This window comes from Oncorhynchus kisutch, linkage group LG4, assembly GCF_002021735.2.
Source record: "Oncorhynchus kisutch isolate 150728-3 linkage group LG4, Okis_V2, whole genome shotgun sequence".
Classification (NCBI taxonomy): Eukaryota; Metazoa; Chordata; class Actinopteri; order Salmoniformes; family Salmonidae; genus Oncorhynchus; species Oncorhynchus kisutch.
In genome coordinates, this window is record NC_034177.2 from 27,641,824 (window position 1) to 27,662,245 (window position 20,422).

The 20,422-nt window shown below is 42.3% G+C and overlaps 2 protein-coding genes across 3 annotated transcripts in view; one reads left to right on the forward strand and one right to left on the reverse strand.

The window, feature by feature from the left end:
* Positions 1–8,339, forward strand: part of pard6a (par-6 family cell polarity regulator alpha) — a 40,011-nt gene extending 31,672 nt beyond the window's left edge. The window contains exon 3 of the mRNA XM_020480685.2: positions 4,594–8,339. Within this exon, the coding sequence (XP_020336274.1) occupies positions 4,594–5,492 (899 nt within the window). The 3' untranslated portion in view covers positions 5,493–8,339. The remainder of the gene's footprint in view (positions 1–4,593) is intronic.
* A 6,692-nt stretch (positions 8,340–15,031) lies between these two features.
* ranbp10 (RAN binding protein 10) overlaps positions 15,032–20,422 on the reverse strand; it is a 31,717-nt gene continuing 26,326 nt past the window's right edge. Inside the window, exons 10-15 of one of the 2 annotated variants that reach the window (XM_020480687.2) lie at positions 20,134–20,326; positions 19,838–19,977; positions 19,569–19,711; positions 18,511–18,622; positions 17,967–18,108; positions 15,032–17,738 (exon numbers count right to left, since the gene is read on the reverse strand). In XM_020480687.2, coding sequence (XP_020336276.2) covers positions 17,978–18,108; positions 18,511–18,622; positions 19,569–19,711; positions 19,838–19,977; positions 20,134–20,326 — 719 coding nt within the window. In that variant the 3' untranslated portion in view covers positions 15,032–17,738; positions 17,967–17,977. Of the gene's footprint in view, positions 17,739–17,966; positions 18,109–18,510; positions 18,623–19,568; positions 19,715–19,837; positions 19,978–20,133; positions 20,327–20,422 lie in introns of both variants that reach the window. The other variant, XM_031822751.1, reaches the window with a different exon arrangement.

Consider the following 20,422-nt stretch of genomic DNA (forward strand, 5'->3'; position numbering starts at 1 on the left):
AATTGTTTTAATGGTAGCACGAGGAATAAATACACAATAATTAAGCTATATACAGATCATTGTGAAGGGGTACGAGGTATTTGAGGTAGATATGTAGATAAAGGCAGTCACTGTAAGATGTCTGTCTGTTGTTCCTCCTCTCGATTTCCTGTCTGTTGCCCTTAGGCATCAGAATAGATGATGATGATGATGATGATGATGATGATGATGATAATAATAATGACGATGATGGTGGTGATGATAGTAATGAAGAACAGAGTAGCAGCAGTATGTGAAAGTGTGTGTGTACAGTATGTGTGTGTTGTTGAAAAATAGAGAGAATTAACAAATGTGAATGATGATGAAGGCCAGGGATGAAGGGCCGAGGCCCAGCATGATGACTCAATCACGATTTATGACATTGTTTGGATGGCTGACCATCTGTGGGTTATCACAGAGGTCAAACACACCTCATCTGTGGCTTTGTCCGGGGCGGGACGTTCCTACAGAAACCTGGGAGCACGGACACCGTTGGAGGTGTGAAGGATTGGATTGTTTCAGGTGTTCATAAAGAGTTACCAATGTTTTATTGTACTACTCTGGATTCCTTTTTTACAGGGAAATGGTGTTAATCAGTTCAAAATGGAGCGACACAGGAGCGCAACCCTATCATACAGTTTTGAGGTGTGGTGATAAGATTCAAGAATGTGTGAGAAGTTATCTGCATTTTGTGTTGATGTATTGTGCCACGCAAAGGGATGTAAATTAGACGATGGGAGATACTGGGATTTGGAATCTTGGAAGATTTTTTTTCATTGAACCTTTACTTTAACAGGGACGACAGTGAGACTTAGGTCTCTTTTCCAAATGTGCCCTGTATAATACAATATAAATATGCATATTATACACAAAAATATATATATATATACATACACACACACACAGTTGAAGTCGGAAGTTTACATACTTTGAGGTCTTTGTGATGGCCACTCCAATACCTTGACTTTGTTGTCCTTAAGCCATTTTGCCACAACTTTGGAAGTATGCTTGGGGTCATTGTCCATTTGGAAGACCCATTTGAGACCAAGCTTTAACTTCCTGACTGATGTCTTGAGACGTTGCTTCAATATATCCACATAATTTTCCATCCTCATGATGCCATCTATTTTATGAAGTGCACCAGCCCCTCCTGCAGCAAAGCACCCCCACAACATGATGCTGCCACCCCCGTGCTTCACGGTTGGGATGGTGTTCTTCGGCTTGCAAGCATCCCCCCTTTTCCTCCTAACATAACTATGGTCATTATGACAAAACAGTTCTAATTTTGTTTCATCAGATCAGAGGACATTTCTCCAAAAAGTACGATCTTTGTCCCCATGTGCAGTTTCAAACAGTAGTCTGGCTTTTTTATGGCGGTTTTGGAGCGGTGGCTTCTTCCTTGCTGAGCGGCCTTTCAAGTTATGTCGATATAGGACTTGTTTTACTTTTCGCACCAAAGTACGTTCATCTCAAGGAGACAGAACGCATCTCCTTCCTGAGCGGTATGATGGCTAAGTGGTCACATGGTGTTTATACTTGCGTACTATTGTTTGTACAGATGAACGTGGTACCATCAGGCATTTGGAAATTGCTCCCAAGGATGAACCAGACTTGTGGAGGTCTACACTTTATTTTCTGAGGTCTTGGCTGATTTCTTTTGATTTTCCCATGATGTCAAGCAAAGAGGTGCGGAGTTTGAAGGTAGGCCTTGAAATACATCCACAGGTACACCTCCAATTGACTCACATTATGTCAATTAACCTATCAGAAGCTTCTAAAGCCATGACATCATTTTCTGGAATTTTCCAAGCTGTTTAAAGGCACAGTCAATTTAGTATATGTAAACTTCTTATCCACTGGAATTGTGATACAGTGAATTATAAGTGAAATAATCTGTCTGTAAACAATTGTTGTAAAAATGACTTGTGTCATGCACGAAGTAGATGTCCTAATCGACTTGCCAAAACGATAGTTTGTTAACAAGAAATTTGTGGAATGGTTGAAAATGAGTTTTAATGACTCCAACGTGTATGTAAACTTCTGACTTCAACTCCAACACTCACTATAAAAATATGCAAAAATCAGAAATATAGTGCTGTGAAAAAGTATTTCCCCCTTTCTGATCTTTGCATATTTTTATAGTGAGTGTTATCAGATCGTCAACCAAAACCTAATATTAAATAAAGGGAACCTGCGTTTACAAATAACAAAAAAAATGAATACTAACTTTAATTATTTAAGCTATGCAACACTCAATTCCTCTTTGTGAAAAGGTAATTGCCCCCTTACACTCAATAACTGGTTTTGCCACCTTTAGCTGCAATGACTCCAACCAAATACTTCCTGTAGTTGTTGATCAGTCCCTCACATCACTGTGGAGGACCTTTGGCCCACTCTTGCAGAACTGCTTTAACTCAGCGACAGTTGTGGATTTTCAAACATGAACTGCTCGTTTCACGTCCTGCCACAAAATCTCAATTGGGATTAGGTCTGGACTTTGACTAGGTTATTACAAATCTTCAAATTTGTTGCTTTTTAGCTATTTTTATGTAGACTTGTTTGTGTGGTTTTAGATTGTCTTGCTGCATGACCCAGCAGCATTAAGTATGTAATTGTTGTGTTATTTGCATTACTGGGCATCTCAAGGCTGGGTTTCCCTTTGTGATCCATTATCGTCTTCAAGCCCTGTAACATCCGTCAGAGGCGGTGTAATAGGATTCCACCTTCCTCCTATATTGTCAATTTTGCATGTTTAATGTCTCGTTGGAGGTTTTTTGCATGTGTCCATGTCCGTGTTCCGTTCTTTGTAAGTGGTAGCTCTAGCCTTTAGCCCAGCGAGGATATTCCCTATTATCAAAGGTTTTTGGTTTGGATACGTTCGTATTTAGCAGCAGATACTCTTCCTGGGTTCCAGGAAAATGAAAGCAGTTATACAATTTTAAAACCATTTACAATACATTCACGACATATTTCACAACACATTAAGTGTGTGCCCTCAGGCCCGTACTCTACTACCACATATCTACAACACATATAGTATAGCCACTGTGGGGGGGGACGTTGTCTATGCACTTATTGATGAAGCCTGTGACTGATGTGGTAAACTCATCAATGCTATCGGATGAATCCCGGAACATATCTCAGTCTGTACTAGCTTCATCGGACCACTTCTGTATTGAGCGCTCCACTGATACTTCCTGTTTTGACATTTTGTTTGTTAACAGGAAGCAGGAAAATAAAGTCATAGTCTGATTTGCCTAAGGGAGGGTGAGGGAGGGCTTTGTATGTGTTTCTGTGGGATGAATAAAAGTGGTCTAGAGTTATCAGGGCCCCTAGTGGCACAGGAGACGTGTTGGTAGCATTAGTCTCCGCCCACCAGAGCCACATCTAGACCTCTCCTACATATCTCTGTCTCTCTATGAGGAACAGGTTCACATAGCACGCCCTTCTCCGCAGTTTAAAAATAACTTAAAATATTCTCTCTTCCGCAGCAAGCATGGCTTGTCATTAGACCTGAGCCCTGAGTGGTTCCTCCCCATGCTGCTACCTGCCTGCTAGCACTAAAAACATGACTATGTCACCAGTGGATGAGTCAGGTGTGTGTGATGATGGATCTAGATTGCCTGGTCTATTTCATCTTAACAGTGGGTACTGAAGCTGTGATTCATCTGCCTGCTATGTAATCTGATTCTGTTTCGCAACCTCTGACCCCTCAGTAGGGGCTGAGAGGGAGTTATGGAAATCCTCACTGTGTCCTTACACCTACCCCTGCAGCCCTGCTCCATCTCTCCATCTCTCAGACTCAGTCTGTCTCTGTCTGTCTATGGGGCAGGTTCTGAAATACTGTTCTCCTGTTGCCAGCAACTTCTGCTCTCAATCAGCACAGGGAAGATGTGAGTGAGAGAGACAGACAGGGAGATGTAGATAGAGGTGGAGTGGAGAGTAGGGAGTGGAAAAGGAGAAGTGGGATAGAGGGCATTGGGAACCGTAACTATGAAAACAGTGTGGAATAGAGACTCAATGTTTTTGGAAATCCTACACTCAGTTCAGATTGTTGACATCATAAAAATTAGTATATAACTTCATAGGATCTCTATGGTTGACATAATATTGGATCTTAATGAATCTCTCGCAGAAAAGCCAAAAGAAACATACAGCAGGATAAAGTGAGACCACTGCATTCTATATCAATATGTGTATTTATATAGTAGGGAAATTAAACTTCCTTCTTGAGAGTTGAAAGGTGAGCTTTTTCCTGCTCTGAGCGTTTGAGATCGACGGTTTACACACGGAAAGACAGACGGGGGCATTGGAAAAGATTAGAGTAGATTTAAAACCTGTGCTATGTCTCGCCACCTTTCACACTCTAAACTAACTCAATTTAATCCATGTCTTACCTTCAGGTTAGCTGTTGACACCAGAAGGTGACATGATGACAGGATGTGATGCCTTTAAAAAAAAATGGCAGAACATATTTCGATGTATTTTATTATCCATGTTTGGAATGAACTGAGACCCTGGTGCTGCCTTGTCATACAGTATGTGTATTTCTGACATGGCTTCTCTGTCCTGTAGATGTGGATGAGCCTGTGGTCTTTGCCACCAACTCCCTGCAGAGGAGGAAAAAGGGTCTGGCAGGGTTGCGCCCGGCACAGCAGAAAACCAAACCAGGACTGATGATTGGCCATCCCCAGGACTTCCGGCAGATCTCCTCCATCATCGATGTCGACATCCTGCCCGAGACACACCGGCGCGTCCGCCTGCACAAGCACGGTACCCACAAGCCCCTGGGTTTCTATATCCGGGACGGGGTGAGCGTGCGGGTCACGCCTCAGGGAGTGGAGAAGGTGCCTGGTGTCTTTATCTCCCGGCTGGTACGTGGAGGCCTGGCTGAGAGCACAGGCCTGCTGGGGGTTAACGATGAGATCCTGGAGGTCAACGGCATTGACGTGGACAGCAAGTCTCTGGACCAGGTGACAGACATGATGGTGGCCAACAGCCACAACCTGATCGTGACGGTGAAGCCAGCCAACCAGCGCAATAACGTGGTTCTTCGAGGAAGCAAGGTCTCGGTAGGGGGGAACAGCTCCTCTGGATCCATAGGCTCCACCATCTCCCATGACTTGGCCCCCAGCCCCGCCTCTCAAAGTGTCAGTCACTATAGCAACAGTAACAGTGTGGCGGAGGGCGACAGCGACGAGGATGGAGACCTTATCATTGAGAGTGACATACTGCCATACCTGCCCCACCACTGTGTGTCCAATGGTAATGGCAGCCACAGGGAGTTTCCATTGTCCTCGTCACTGGGGCAACGGCCCCTCCCCCAGAGCATTTTCCTGCCCAGCAGTGGTTCTCTGTCAGACAGCAAGGCCTCTCTGAACTCCCTGACCACTCCTACTCACAACGGCAGCCCCACCAAGACCAGCAGCAGCCAGGAGAGCATGAGAGAGGATGGGAACATCATCACAATGTAAAACCTTGTCATAGTACTAATTTTACAAATGTGTTTAGGAGACATCAACAAGAGAAGACCAAACATGCACAGTTAGTCTCATGAGAAAAACAAGACAAATGATGAACATTAGCTGACCACAAAACAACACTTTTAATTGTTACCTCACTACAGAAAACAACACACAACAATCATGCAGGCAATGATGATGACTTTGCCTTAAAAGTATCCGATGTGTATTCCATGCAACTAGACGCAGCGGAACTAGCAGCCATCATGTAAGGAACTCAGTGGACAGTGTGGTGTCAATCCTGAGAGCCTACTTACTACAACACACATGATAATGGCTGTCACCATCACCATACTGGAAGTGCCTTATGGCTTTCCGCTCAAATCGCCTTATATTTATCACTTTTATTTGACTTTCTAACAGGACCATCTGTTCAATTCTAGACAGTGTCATTGGGTGTCAGTGAAAAGGTGAATACTGGCAGGAGGAGAAGCAGACAATATTTCACACTCTATCTCACTGTGAGAGTCTGTGAGAGACATGTGATCTATGTGGACACAGTGTTAGAGACAACATGGTATTAGCCTACTTGATCCTGCATTCTGCAATGCTTCAATGTCCATACAGTGTGTTCTCTTCTGGGACTGTGACAATCACTGCCGGTTGTTAGCCTGCTTACCTAACATACAATAGCTTTTATTCCTCTGTCCAGAAATCATGAAGTGTGTTCACATACAGCACATCTCGAAACATACATTACGTGTTCCCTCTTCTCAGTTACCACAAAGATGTCATGGCATTATTGTACACACAACACAACAAAGTCAAGTGAGGCTTTTACAATATGTGTGCTTGGATCCAAGGGCCCCCTCTGACCTCCACAGGACAGAACAGGACTAAACATTTTATTCAGCCCTTGAACATCCTTACTCCCATTTGATACACACAGTTATGGCATATCATAACCTTCTATAGGAAAATATGTAACACTACTGTTGATCATCATGGTGTTAGTATGGGAAATAGGAGTGATATATGCTCCTCTGTCTCCCCCATGTCGATGTACATCATATTTGACTTTTACATGCAGTAGCGACAAACGAAGCCTACGTTTAACTACGTTTACACATTGACGTGGAACCATCTTCAAGAGAACACCACCTTTTTATCGCAACACGGGCAGTTTTCTCCTTTAATGTACTCCACAGCCACCAAGCATGTTCTTCATCTAAAACGTAGTCAGATGGTTTGACTTCATGTTCGTATAGGTCACTGGTTGACTGGAGTTACAGAGGTCCCAGGATGAAACATTAGACCCGGGAGAATTTCCCTGGCGGACTTGCTGTCTTGCTTTTAAAGAAGCCAATTCCATTTTGCTTCAGGACAAGGTTTCTCTCCCCTGAAAATTTGACAAAGAGTAAACACAACAGAAATAACATGGAGTGCTGTTGCTCCAGAAGGTCACGGCCTCTCATAGACCCAGCTGTCTTCAGGCCCACTTGTGACTGCCATGTTGTTGTGTAAAATAAGGAAATTCCTTTCATGTTTAAAAAGCCTACAACTTTGCACATTGGGACCTTGTTCATACACTTTACTCCATTCTTGATATCTACACCTGAGGGGCATGGCGAGGGAAGGAGGAGAGATTTCCTCTTAATTTGAAGGCCAAGAGTATCATCTTGCAGTGAGAGCTGTGAGGCAGACAGTCTCAAAACTCCAAGCTTATTGTTGTTGCTTCTTACCCTCACTGCACCCGAACACAAGGGCCCCCTGACTCTCTGTTAGTACTGGACTGGAGGGAGAGCTGCCGGCCCTCACAGCTAGCAATGCCCAAGACCTCCAGGCTGGTTGGTGGGCTGTGTCTGGAGTGATCCATAGAGACAGAAGGAGCATCAGATGACCTACCACAACAGAGGGATAATATTGTGTTTTACATGGACATGATGTATTTGTAGGTCATCTCTTTGACTCTGGAACCAGCTGGAATAACACATAAATTCAATAACTCTCCATCTTGACTTCGATTATTGAATTGACCAATAAGACAGAACAAAACCAGCAGAGCATGAGGACCTCCTGTGGCCTAGTTGTTATTGTTTTACTAGAGCTGCAGTTGTATCCAGGTAGCATGATACATTCATTAACCTGATAATTATGTTGCTCACTTTAATATGGGGAGGGACAATTATTTATTCAAAGAGGAATGAGGCCATCATAAGATCACAGGTGTCAAACTCATTCCACGGAGGGCCGAGTGCCTGCGTGTTTTTCTCTCTTTTCTTGTACTTAGTTGATGAATTAAGGTCACTAATTAGTAAGGAGTTCCCTACACCTGGTTGTCTAGGGCTTAATCTAAAGGAAAACACACAAACCTTCAGACACTAGGCCCTCCATGGAATGAGTTTGACACCCCTGTTGTAGAACATACAGCAGAATCACCTGTCTTCACAGATACAGTATATTGTCTTTTAATTTACTTATAGGAAACTGCTATCATCTATAACAGAAAAGCTACCACATACTGTACTGAATCATTTCTTCATGTATGTAATTATGAAACTATAAATACAAATGACAAATTATATAAGCAAGGGATTTTTTGATTTAACTGGGAGATTTTTTGTAAAATAACATTTTCTAAATGTGTAAAATATGGAGAGTATTTTTCTTATTCTTGTACATTTATTTGTATATGAGGATCCTGGAGAGGACATTTCTATTTCTTTGAGTACCGGGAACCAACAGAGGAACAACGTGTTTATATGAATCTAATGGGTCAGGGTGTACAATACTGTGAATGTGGTATAGAGATATGCTGATTATGAAATGACATATTATTATAAAATATTATAAAAAATACTCCCATGTTGTTTTTTTTGTGGTCACATAGGGCTAATTCACTCTGAATTCTTTACCTGTGGTCTTGCCCCACCTCTCTCATTCTCTCCCTCTCTCATTCTCTCCCTCTCTCATTCTCTCTCTCGTGCTTCTTACAAAGGTGATTTTGTGTCCCTTTATCATAACATTCCAAAGGCTGTTAACCAAATGGAGTCACACTACCACTGTTACTAACACCACGACCCCTACCAAAACAAACCCCCAGCAACCCCTCCAGGTTATTAATTATGGAGGATATAATAGTGTCCCTCTCACAGATATTTAATTTCCTGTGACATATTATTTCAGTAATTTCCTATGCTTATTTATTTCAGTTTGAGCTGCAGTTAGCACTCACAAGGGCAAAAAGGATACTGCCATCCTTTTGGTTTTGCAATCATTCATGCATCATTCTGGACATTACAGTATACATTCAAATGTGAGACACTAAAATGTCCCCGACGGAATAATGAATGTCTGTATCTTTGTGTTCAAATGTTTATTCAAGAAGCAATGATACAGTATGTGTCTTTGTCCCTTTTAAATGTAGGCATTTGTTTTGAGAATAGATCCCCCATGTCAACTCTCATTTCCTTCTTAATAGACCTTGGCATTCTCTCTCTCTCTCTCTCTCTCTCTCTCCATCTCTCCATCTCTCTCTCTCTCTCTCTCTCTCTCTCTCTCTCTCTCTCTCTCTCTCTCTCTCTCTCTCTCTCTCTCTCTCTCTCTCTCTCTCTCTCTCTCTCTCTCTCTCTCTCTCTCTCTCTCTCTCTCTCTCTCTCTCTCTCTCTCTCTCTCTCTCTCTCTCTCTCTCTCTCTCTCTCTCTCTCTCTCTCTCTCTCTCTCTCTCTCTCTCTCTCTCTCTCTCTCTCTCTCTCTCTCTCTCTCTCTCTCTCTCTCTCTCTCTCTCTCTCTCTCTCTCTCTCTCTCTCTCTCTCTCTCTCTCTCTCTCTCTCTCTCTCTCTCTCTCTCTCTCTCTCTCTCTCTCTCTCTCTCTCTCTCTCTCTCTCTCTCTCTCTCTCTCTCTCTCTCTCTCTCTCTCTCTCTCTCTCTCTCTCTCTCTCTCTCTCTCTCTCTCTCTCTCTCTCTCTCTCTCTCTCTCTCTCTCTCTCTCTCTCTCTCTCTCTCTCTCTCTCTCTCTCTCTCTCTCTCTCTCTCTCTCTCTCTCTCCTCTCTCTCTTCTGGGCGTTGTACACATAGTTTGTCTTCTCTTGAGAGCCAGGTCTGCCTAGAGCAGCCTTTCTCAATAGCAAGGCTATGCTCCCCGAGTCTACATAGTCAAAGCTTTTCTTAAGTTTAGGTCAGTCACAGTGGTCAGGTATTCTGCCACTGTGTACCCTCTGTTTAGGGTCAGTCACAGTGGTCAGGTATTCTGCCACTGTGTACTCTCTGTTTAGGGCCAAATAACATTCTAGTTTACTCTGTTTTTTGGTTAAGTCTTTCCAATGTGTCAAGGAATTGTCTTTTTGTTTTCTCATGATTTGGTTGGGTCTAATTGTGTTGCTGTCCTGGAGCTCTATGAGGTCTGTTTGTGAACAGAGCCCCAGGACCAGCTTGCTTAGGAGACTCTTCCCTAGGTTCATCTGTCTGTAGGTGATGGCTTTGTTATGGAAGGTTTGGGAATCTCTCTCTGTCTTTCTCTCTCGGCTACCACTACGATGTCAGCAAAAAAATCAAAATGTAAAAATCTATTGCAGTGAATCAAAAAGGTCCTGATCAATTATTGATAGAAATATTATTTATCTTTCCACTGTTAAATTGCATTTATTTATATGTTCATGTTTTTTAGGTCACCTCTAACCCTTTGCACTACTGCCCTCTGCTGTCTGATACAGCAGTATCATGATGCAAGACCAAAGATATTGTATCAACAAACTGCATACATTGTGTCGCACAGTGTACACGCAATGATTGAAACACTGAAGAGATACATTTATGGTCCGTGCTATCGGGATCCTTGGGACATCGCTACCCCATTGACATTTAAAATAGTTAAGGTACGGGTTAAGGTTAGGTTAAAGGGCTTGTAAGTAAGCATTTCACCGTAAGGTCTACTGCTGTTGTATTCGGCGATGTTTTTGGCTGTTGGGGGTGCTGCGATTTTTTTGCTGGGGGAGGGAGGAAAAAATATATAATTGCCGGTATTGAAGATGTCTATATAGGTCGGCTAATACAGGACTAATAAAGGCCCAGTACACTACTTTTGTGAAACTTTAACTAAATGTATTTGAGTGTTTACCAGCATTTGTAACCGGAGTCTGATAATTATCTCTACACAACAGTTATTCTGATAATATTTGTGGACTATAAAAATATTTAGCAAATGCAACTTATTTCTATGTGAATACTGAAATGGTCTATTCATTCCTTTTCCCTTTTAGTAGATGCTTCTATCCAGAACAACTTACAGTAGTGAGTGCATACATTTTCATACTGGTCCCCCGAGGGAATCGAACCAACAACCCTAGCATTGCAAGCGCCATGCTCTACCAACTGAACTACATCATCACATCACAACAAACCACTTGATGTCTCAATGTACTCAATTACTGTATTGGTCATTGTTTTTCTTCATGGTGATGGAAAGTCTACAGGTACAAACCTAGAGGACCAGCCTATGTAAATACTGTAATGTACATTTACATTAAGTTGTTTGTAAGGATGGTAAATTAACACTGTATAAAAAGTGGTTGTTTTCCATGTTATTTGATCAAGATTTTTATTTTATGTTTTGTGTCTTTGCCCATAACTTTGCATATTTTGGTGTAAATGTTTGAGGACAGGGTTTTGTTCTTTCTGGATTCCATTAGAATGACAATCACAGAGAAAGGGACAGGGCAACAACTCTTACAATTCCAACTATTGAATCCTGTAAGATACTGTTCTTAATTCTACAACTACCAGAAATGCTGAATTGTTTTGGGGCCCATGCTAAAGACTGGTCTGCTTGGTCTGCTAATACTAGTAAACGCCTAGTGTGCTACTTAAAAATTAAAAATAAACATTTTTTTACTAATATACACTGCTCAAAAAAATAAAGGAAACACTTAAACAACACAATGTAACTCCAAGTCAATCACACTTCTGTGAAATCAAACTGTCCACTTAGGAAGCAACACTGATTGACAATAAATTTCACATGCTGTTGTGCAAATGGAATAAACAACAGGTGGAAATTATAGGCAATTAGCAAGACACCCCCAATAAAGGAGTGGTTCTGCAGGTGATAACCACAGACCACTTCTCAGTTCCTATGCTTCCTGGCTGATGTTTTGGTCACTTTTGAATGCTGGCGGTGGTTTCACTCTAGTGGTAGCATGAGACGGAGTCTACAACCCACACAAGTGGCTCAGGTAGTGCAGATCATTAAGGATGGCACATCAATGCGAGCTGTGGCAAGAAGGTTTGCTGTGTCTGTCAGCGTAGTGTCCAGAGCATGGAGGCGCTACCAGGAGACAGGCCAGTACATCAGGAGACGTGGAGGAGGCCGTAGGAGGGCAACAAACCCAGCAGCAGGACCGCTACCTCCACCTTTGTGCAAGGAGGAGCAGGAGGAGCACTGCCAGAGCCCTGCAAAATGACCTCCAGCAGGCCACAAATGTGCATGTGTCTGCTCAAACGGTCAGAAACAGACTCCATGAGGGTGGTATGAGGGCCTGACGTCCACAGGTGGGGGTTGTGCTTACAGCCCAACACCGTGCAGGACGTTTGGCATTTGCCAGAGAACACCAAGATTGGCAAATTCGCCACTGGCGCCCTGTGCTCTTCACAGATGAAAGCAGGTTCACACTGAGCACATGTGACAGACGTGACAGTCTGGAGACACTGTGGAGAACGTTCTGCTACCTGCAACATCCTCCAGCATGACCGGTTTGGCGGTGGGTCAGTCATGGTGTGGGGTGGCATTTCTTTGGGGGGCCGCACAGCCCTCCATGTGCTCGCCAGAGGTAGCCTGACTGCCATTAGGTACCGAGATGAGATCCTCAGACCCCTTGTGAGACCATATGCTGGTGCGGTTGGCCCTGGGTTCCTCCTAATGCAAGACAATGCTAGACCTCATGTGGCTGGAGTGTGTCAGCAGTTCCTGCAAGAGGAAGGCATTGATGCTATGGACTGGCCCGCCCGTTCCCCAGACCTGAATCCAATTGAGCACATCTGGGACATCATGTCTCGCTCCATCCTCCAACGCCATGTTGCACCACAGACTGTCCAGGAGTTGGCGGATGCTTTAGTCCAGGTCTGGAAGGAGACCATCCGCCACCTCATCAGGAGCATGCCCAGGCGTTGTAGGGAGGTTATACAGGCACGTGGAGGCCACACACACTACTGAGACTCATTTTGACTTGTTTTAAGGACATTACATCAAAGTTGGATCCGCCTGTATTGTGGTTTTCCACTTTAATTTTGAGTGTGACTCCAAATCCAGACCTCCATGGGTTGATAAATTTGATTTCCATTGATCATTTTTGTGATTTTGTTGTCAGCACATTCAACTATGTAAAGAAAAAAAGTATTTAATAAGAATATTTCATTCAGATCTAGGATGTGTTATTTAGTGTTCCCTTGATTTTTTTGAGCAGTGTATTTTTTTTAATTCACATTTTTCAAGGGGTGCTGTAGCACCCTCAGCACCCCTACTTCCCACTGCTATGGGTAGGGGTTAAGGTTAGGGACATCCCAAGGAGGCAGGATTGCACTGACCATACATTTGTCTTTCCAACTATTCAGCCAAGTTTATCACACATGCTGCTACATCAGCCTGGCCTTTCCTGCCTTTAGGTTTCCGTGTTTACTTTTATCATTGGATCACATTTTGTCATTCTCTGACTACTTACTGGCTGCAGAGAAAATCGATCAAAACAAAAGCAAGCTAACCTAAATATGGCACCAAATAATCAGACAATTAGAAACTACTCAGGTCCTAGAGGTATTTAAAAAGGTACTTTCAACGTGAGTGAATTTGCTATGATATTACTTGCCACTGTTTTTGCTGTTTCCGAAAACTAGCTAACCATGTCTGATCTGAACAATCACCCAAGACTATAGTACGTGCCTATTAACTAATTCACCTGTTTCATGATAAATATGCCACTGCAGTGGAGCGACGATCAACTGCATGGGTTTTATGAAAATGAAGTGAAAACGAATGTGGACCTCTCCATTTCTACAAAACGGCTTTAAGATGGTAAGGTGAGTGCCTGCATTTCCCCCCCCATGTAAGCCATTACATCTCCAATGCATTTGTGATATTATGCATGTATGACATGTATTCTGCGCAGGAGGTCCAGAACAGACATATTTCAACAACCAGACTTCTGTAGTCACAGAGATGAGAGAAGTTGACAAGGAATTGTCCAGCTGCGCGTGGAAGGTCCCTTGTGAAGAGAGAAACAGCTGAGAGCACAAAGCCCCCTGGACATGCGATTACAACAATTCTATGCCCTTTCTATTACATTTTTGTGGTTTTCATATAGGCTACTACTGACATTGTTTAAAAATGATTTGGGATGTTTTTGTTTACCTATAGTGTTCCATAAAATATGTCCATAATGTTTGCTATTTTAGTGTGTTTTCATAAGTTGAACTGGCTGTTTCTCAGTCAGTTATAATGTGTCCGTCTATGTTCTGTGCTTCTCCCACTCGCTTAGGCTTTCCTATGAAAAGGACAGCAACAGACCTATGCAACTACATCAACTTCAGCATTCCAGAGCCAGAAATTCAGCCTCAAGTTTCCCTCCCGCCCTCCTCGGAATCATTTAGCTACCTGTGAAACCTAAGACTGCATGAAAGTGTTTGATAAGAACACCACAATGGTAGCCTCTGCCATGTCCCAAACAACCGGATGTTACAGTTTCTTTTATGCCTGCTACGTTATGTTACCACAACGGTAACAGGTAGGCCTCCTGAAATCCAGAAGCACATTCTAACACAGTTGAGAATTAGTCTAACAAGACAATTTGGTGTAAGGCTCATTTAGTTGTGCAATATTCTGGCCCTGGATTCACTAGTAGAGCCGATATACAATGCAACTCTTATTTGACGAGACAGCAGCCTAACAATTTACTGATTATTTCAGGATCAAGATGATGTGTCGAAGGAAGCTCTCTAAAGGACAAGATCCTTTAATCTCTGCAATATTAACATGCTGCGCCCTCTCTCCACACATCCCACCCCCCCAAGTCACTTCTGACTAACCCCTCAACTTCTTGAATTACTGAAAGTGTAGTGTCGTGAGTTGACAAAAACGTATGTCAAGGACACATTTTTATATTTTGTTGACGTGTGACTCAGCAATTAATCATTTCTCCACCTGCTCTTTAGTTTATTAGTGATTTAAGTAGTAGCAATAACCAGTACGGGGCGCCAGTGTGCTGTTAACCACACACTGTTCTACTCAACAGTTGGAACCATGATACTGTATATATAAGCCAGATGTTTTGTGAGTATGATGTTTACTGCTCATTTTGTTTTTCACTTTTGTATATTATCTACTTCACTTGCTTTGGCAATGTTAACATATGTTTCCTATGCCAATAAAGCCCCTTGAATGAATTGGTTTGTCAAACAACGTATGTATGTAATACGTGTTTGTTTAAAAAAAACTTAAAATCGACCTCAAGTCACCATCACTCGAAAGCAGGATGTCCACAAAATAATGACAAGACCAAAAAAAGTATGCTTATGGATGTGTATTTTAATAAAAATAATTCTGTCAAAATAAAACAGAATACAATATTTCTTTATCATGTTTCCAGTACATAGGTATGTTTTTTAAAATTATAATGTCTTTTTTATATTGTTTAAGGGTTTAAAAGTTTCATGCTAAGTACAGGGTAACTCATTTCACAAATGCTAAACTCAATATGAAATTTAAATCATAATAGAAGTATATTGTGCACAGCTTGTTTTCAATTCCTAATTCCATTACCTTCGCCTCTCCATTTGAAGCACGGATAGCTCCAAAGGCCAATTTAAAACAGAAAAGGAAAACTGGGAGGTTGTTTGCTAGAGTAGGTGTAGGTGTGTCTATAAAAGTCCCAGGAGAAGCTCAACAGATTCCTCCCTTTCTAAACACACATCCCTATATATTAGTCAAGTTAAAAATTCTACTGTATAATGAATTCTCTTAAAATGGAAATATACATTTTGGGTGGCTATTCTATTGAGTTCAAAAAGCCATTTGCTGTTTTTGAAAGAAACCAAGAGATACATGATTTGCTATAATGTCAAGCTATTATCAATACCTATCTGCTGTCTGCTTCCAATATTGAAAGCCTAGGACTGGTTGTATTCTGAATGACCATTAAACAGAATAGTGAAAACCCATGTGAACGGATAGGGCCGCCTAGAGACTTAATTAACTGAACAACATGAGTTAAAATAACTCAAATTTGATTCCAACATGGGTTACGATGTGTATAGGTATGCTTCAAAAGACAGTACGCCCCAGTATGTCAGTTGACTCTCACAGGTTTAGGATAAGGTCATGAGGCCCTTTCTTTTGCTTCCTACTGCAATACAAAAGATGACCCTCACAAGTAAGTGAAGGTATTTGTTCTTGTTTTTCACATATTTTAGCAAGTATAAGCCCATGATGCAGATAGATGTGCAAATGTAAAGATTGTGTAGAAAAATAATAATAATCCAAATGGCCTTTGTGAACAATGTTAAGGGATATTAAAGTCTACCAAACACTAATAACAAGCTGCAAGCTGATGATTTCTACTCCCACCAGCCCTTTGCTTCACAAACATGCTTTACATGATTGTCAAAAAGTGAACGAAACACATTGCAATATGTCTAACAGGTGTAGGGGATGTCAATATCAATCTCATGATGGCCAGCAGCAAATCTGAAACATAAATGTAATATAATCTGCTAAACTACATTCAACAAACAGTGGAGCGCCTTTTGCTGGCTGGCTGGCTGAAATACTGGGTTAATACATCAATGATCAACATTTGTGCCAAGAGAACATCTGTTAAATATAAGAGAATACATACTGTAACAAAAAAGACCAAAACACATTCAACTGTGAATACAATGAACAAAAACAAACAAGAAACAAAGTTGTGGCCACATTTGTAAAAATGACTGGGTCTGTGTGAGAAAAATAGAACTGCAAGAAAGCCAGAATAAGCATGTTGGCAATGATAAGACAATGGTCTTTCAAAGCACTAATATGAAAAGACTGATAGACTGACTGTGTGGAATAAGTGTGGCAACTGGCAAGTACCATTGGTTATTAGAAAAGTTGGTCAAATTAAAAGCCTTGTATTTGGAAAATAGTTCCACTTTTTTATTCAATATATCATTATATTGTATATATTCAACATGACTTCATAAAAGGTATCTCAATTAGCAAGTAAAAACCAGGGAGTGATTTCCAAATTCAAATGACCCAAGCACTGTATGTCTGTGTGTTTTTACTGTGTGCAAGTACAAAGTAAAAGTCTAGTGTATTTCCAATCAAGTGTCTCCACTAGTTTTATGTGTAACATAAGGCAGCCCAACACAGGCAACCCAATTCTGATCTTCTTTCCACTAATTGGTCTTTAGACCAATCACATCAGATCTTTTTCAGCACTGATCTGATTGGGTCAAAAGATGTATTAGTGGCCAATTAGTGAGAAAAAAAATTCTGATTTGGGCTGCCTGTGTAAACGCAGCCTATGTTACACATCAAACTAGTGGAGACACTTGATTGGAAATACACTACACTTATATTGAAACTCCGAAATGAATCAGTGTCATTATTTCATTTGTGCTACCATCTGGGGCTTTAAGGTGACCAGCGGGTTAGTGGCTTACAGCCACGTGCAGTCTCAGAATCAAATTCAGACCTTTAACTTTCAATTAAATCAATTTTTGGAGTACTAAGGCATACTAAGAAGTAAGAATTTGAACCAAAACAATTCTGGTCCTCTTTCTACAATATCTCATACTGAGATGACAAAAGTCCTGTGAAAGTTCTGAATGAGAAACCAGAGTATTTTGCTTGGTAACGACAAAGCATGCCAATGTGAATTTATTTGATATGATGAACATCTTTAAAATACTGTGTAGGGAATTCAAATCCACTCATAAAAACAAAAACGGAATTCGATTATTTTTTTCAAGATGAGCACAACAAACTGACCAAATAAAAACTTGAAAATGACTATATAAACAGAATAATAATTAATTATCTTTAAATAGTGTCACACATTTTGTATTTGATAATACTAAATTAAAAACAAGCTTTCTCCTCATGTTCTACTCATTCCCCTGCACATCCTGCTTCTGCCAAATGGCAAGCGACACACCAATTCAAACACATGATCTCCTCAGTCATCTGGCAACCCATTGGAAAGTAATCTTCTTTGTAGTCCTGAACATTGCCTTAAGGATGAAAGAAACAATTTTGGAACTCCTGTATTGTAATCTGTTCAACACTATTTCTGTACTCCAAACTGTAACCTTTACAATCCTGTTTGATAATGTTGATGATAACAGCATGGGCCATGTGTAGTCAAAAATGTTCCATAAACGTTCCCTATAGGCTCAACAATCATTGACATGATGCTAGAAGGGGAGGGTCGTTATGTGTGGGTGTCCGTGCAGACTCACCTGGACTGGGGCTAGTGCAAAAAGCTGTCAACTCTGGCGAAGGAACAGGAGCCTGAGCGGACCCTGGCCATGAGCTGGACACACTCTGTGGCCTGACCTACAGCCAGCATCAGAGGGGGCTGCTTAGGCAAGTTCTGAGACTCTGAGGGGTCAAAAGACAACACAGGGATCATCAGTGTGTACATTAACGAAGCATGTGCGACTCAGTAGAGGTTGCTGAGGGGATGATGGCTCATAGTAACGGCTAGAATGGAGTCTATGGAATGGTATCGAACACATCAAAGACGTGGTTTCCATGTGGTTGATACCACTCCATTATAGCCATTATTATGAGCGGTCCTCCCCTCAGCAGCCTCCACCGGTGTGACTCAAACTTGTACATGGCAACATGTACAGCGTGTTTCATTAGACGAGAGTTAACACACACTCCCAAGCCCAACAAAACGTGTTGGGCATCATTGTAGAAAAATAACTTGTGATCGGGAGTAAAACAAACATCTACAGTGTGCTTTCATGTCATTGTGTGTGTGAAACTTAGCCTTACCCAAGATGGCGCTGTTGAGAGCAGAGCAGATATTTTCTCTCTGCATTGGGTCTAGCTGTTGCCCCACTGGGCAGTTCCAGGGATCTGAATACGCTAATAGACTGAATGCATCCTGTAGTAAAAAAAGAGAGGGAGATAAAGAGAAAGAGAAAGAGAAAGAAAGAAAACATTGTGACCAGTTTAAGCAGAATATCCCATTAATGACTATGATTTGGGAGCAGTAGAATGGTCTGTCGTAAACAGAGGGAACATCATTAGACCAGGGGTAGGCAACTACCTTCAGCCGCAGGACGTTTATTTTGTCAGAGTGGAGAGTCGGGGTGCCGGAACATAATTATAATAATTTGTCACACTGGAAATTGACCACAACTAAGCCTAAAAAGAGATTGTTATTTTCAAATACAATCATTTTATACCTTGAATTACATTGAGACACGATCACACATGTCTATTGGAAACAGATTTCCTAAATTAAACACATTTTTAGCTGAATTCCTGGGGGTTTACAGTCTTTTCTGACCAAAAATGAAAATATATTTTTTTTACAAAAACTTTGGGGGGGCCAACAAAAAAAACTCCTGCGGGCCTGTTGCCGACCCAATGGCCATATTCAAGTAGATGTGTGTAAACAGCTCAGAGGGGAAAGGGAATACTTAGTCAGTTGCACAACTGAATGCATTCAACTGGAATGTGTCTTCCATGTTTAACCCAACTCCTCTGTATCAGAGAGGTGCGGGGGTCTGCTTTAATCGACATCGTCGGCACTCGGGAGCAGTTGTTGTTTGGGGTTAACTGCCTTGCTCAAGGGCAGAATGGCAGATTTTTCCACCTTACTGGCTCGGGGATTCAAACCGGGTACTTGCCCAACGCTCTTAACCACTGCCGCCCTTGGAAATCCTGCAAGTCCTTGTATTGCAGCATAACAAAACATGCCCCAGGGCGGTGGTTGACAACTATATAATTTGTGAGTCATAGTCACACAGTGTACCAGTCTTATTTTGTGTGAAACCTCCCAGGCCCGTCTCCCCCCCCCCCCCCCCCCCCCCCCCCCCCGGTACCTGCAGCATCTTCTTGTGCGTGGCGTTCTTGCCGTATTCCCGGCACAGCTGCTCGTTGAGGCCCTGCAGCTCGCGGCCAAACTGGATCATCCTCTCTGTGGCTGCCTGGTTCCCGCCACACAGCTGTCTGGAGGCACAGCTGTCTTCTCCAAGGAAGGAGACACACACACACAGGGTCAGAGGCCAGCCGCGGACTGAGAGTGTATTTTACACTTGCACCTGACAATCAAAATAGGAAGCGTGTGTGTGTGTGTGTTAAGTGCCTGTACCTGCCACTCCGTTGTCCAGGCTGCCGTCCTCAGCCTGCAGGATTTCTTGATGCTTGTAGGTGCCGTTCATGATCCGAGTAGAGGAGTTCTCCGCCACCCCATTAGTGTAGTGCTCTGCCTCGATCTCCATCTCACTGTCACTGCAGAGGACCCAAGTCAGGTTCACTCATCCATACAGAACATCATTATACCACAGATGGTTTTCCTCTCTCTCACATTCATGGACACAGATGACAGACACCCCAGTAAAAACAGAAATACATTACTAAACAGAGGAACCTTGCCTTGCCACACACCTGGTCTCCTGATTGCTGGTGCCACTGTGAGGCTGGGACTTGGTGGAGTCAGTGGAGTTGGACTCAGAGTAGTTAACAGAGGAAGGGGAGGAAGAGGAAGAGGAGGAGGCAGAGCTGACACCAGGGTACTTGTTGTGGCTCTTGTTCTTGTTGGGAGGGGTGACCCCGTTACTGCATGTTGGGCTGTCTGCTCCTGGAGTGGACAGAGAGCCAGGGTGAAACAGATACAAAGAGAGAGGATTGTGTAACACACTACGTGGATGGATAGGTAAGTAGGAGTGTGTAGGGT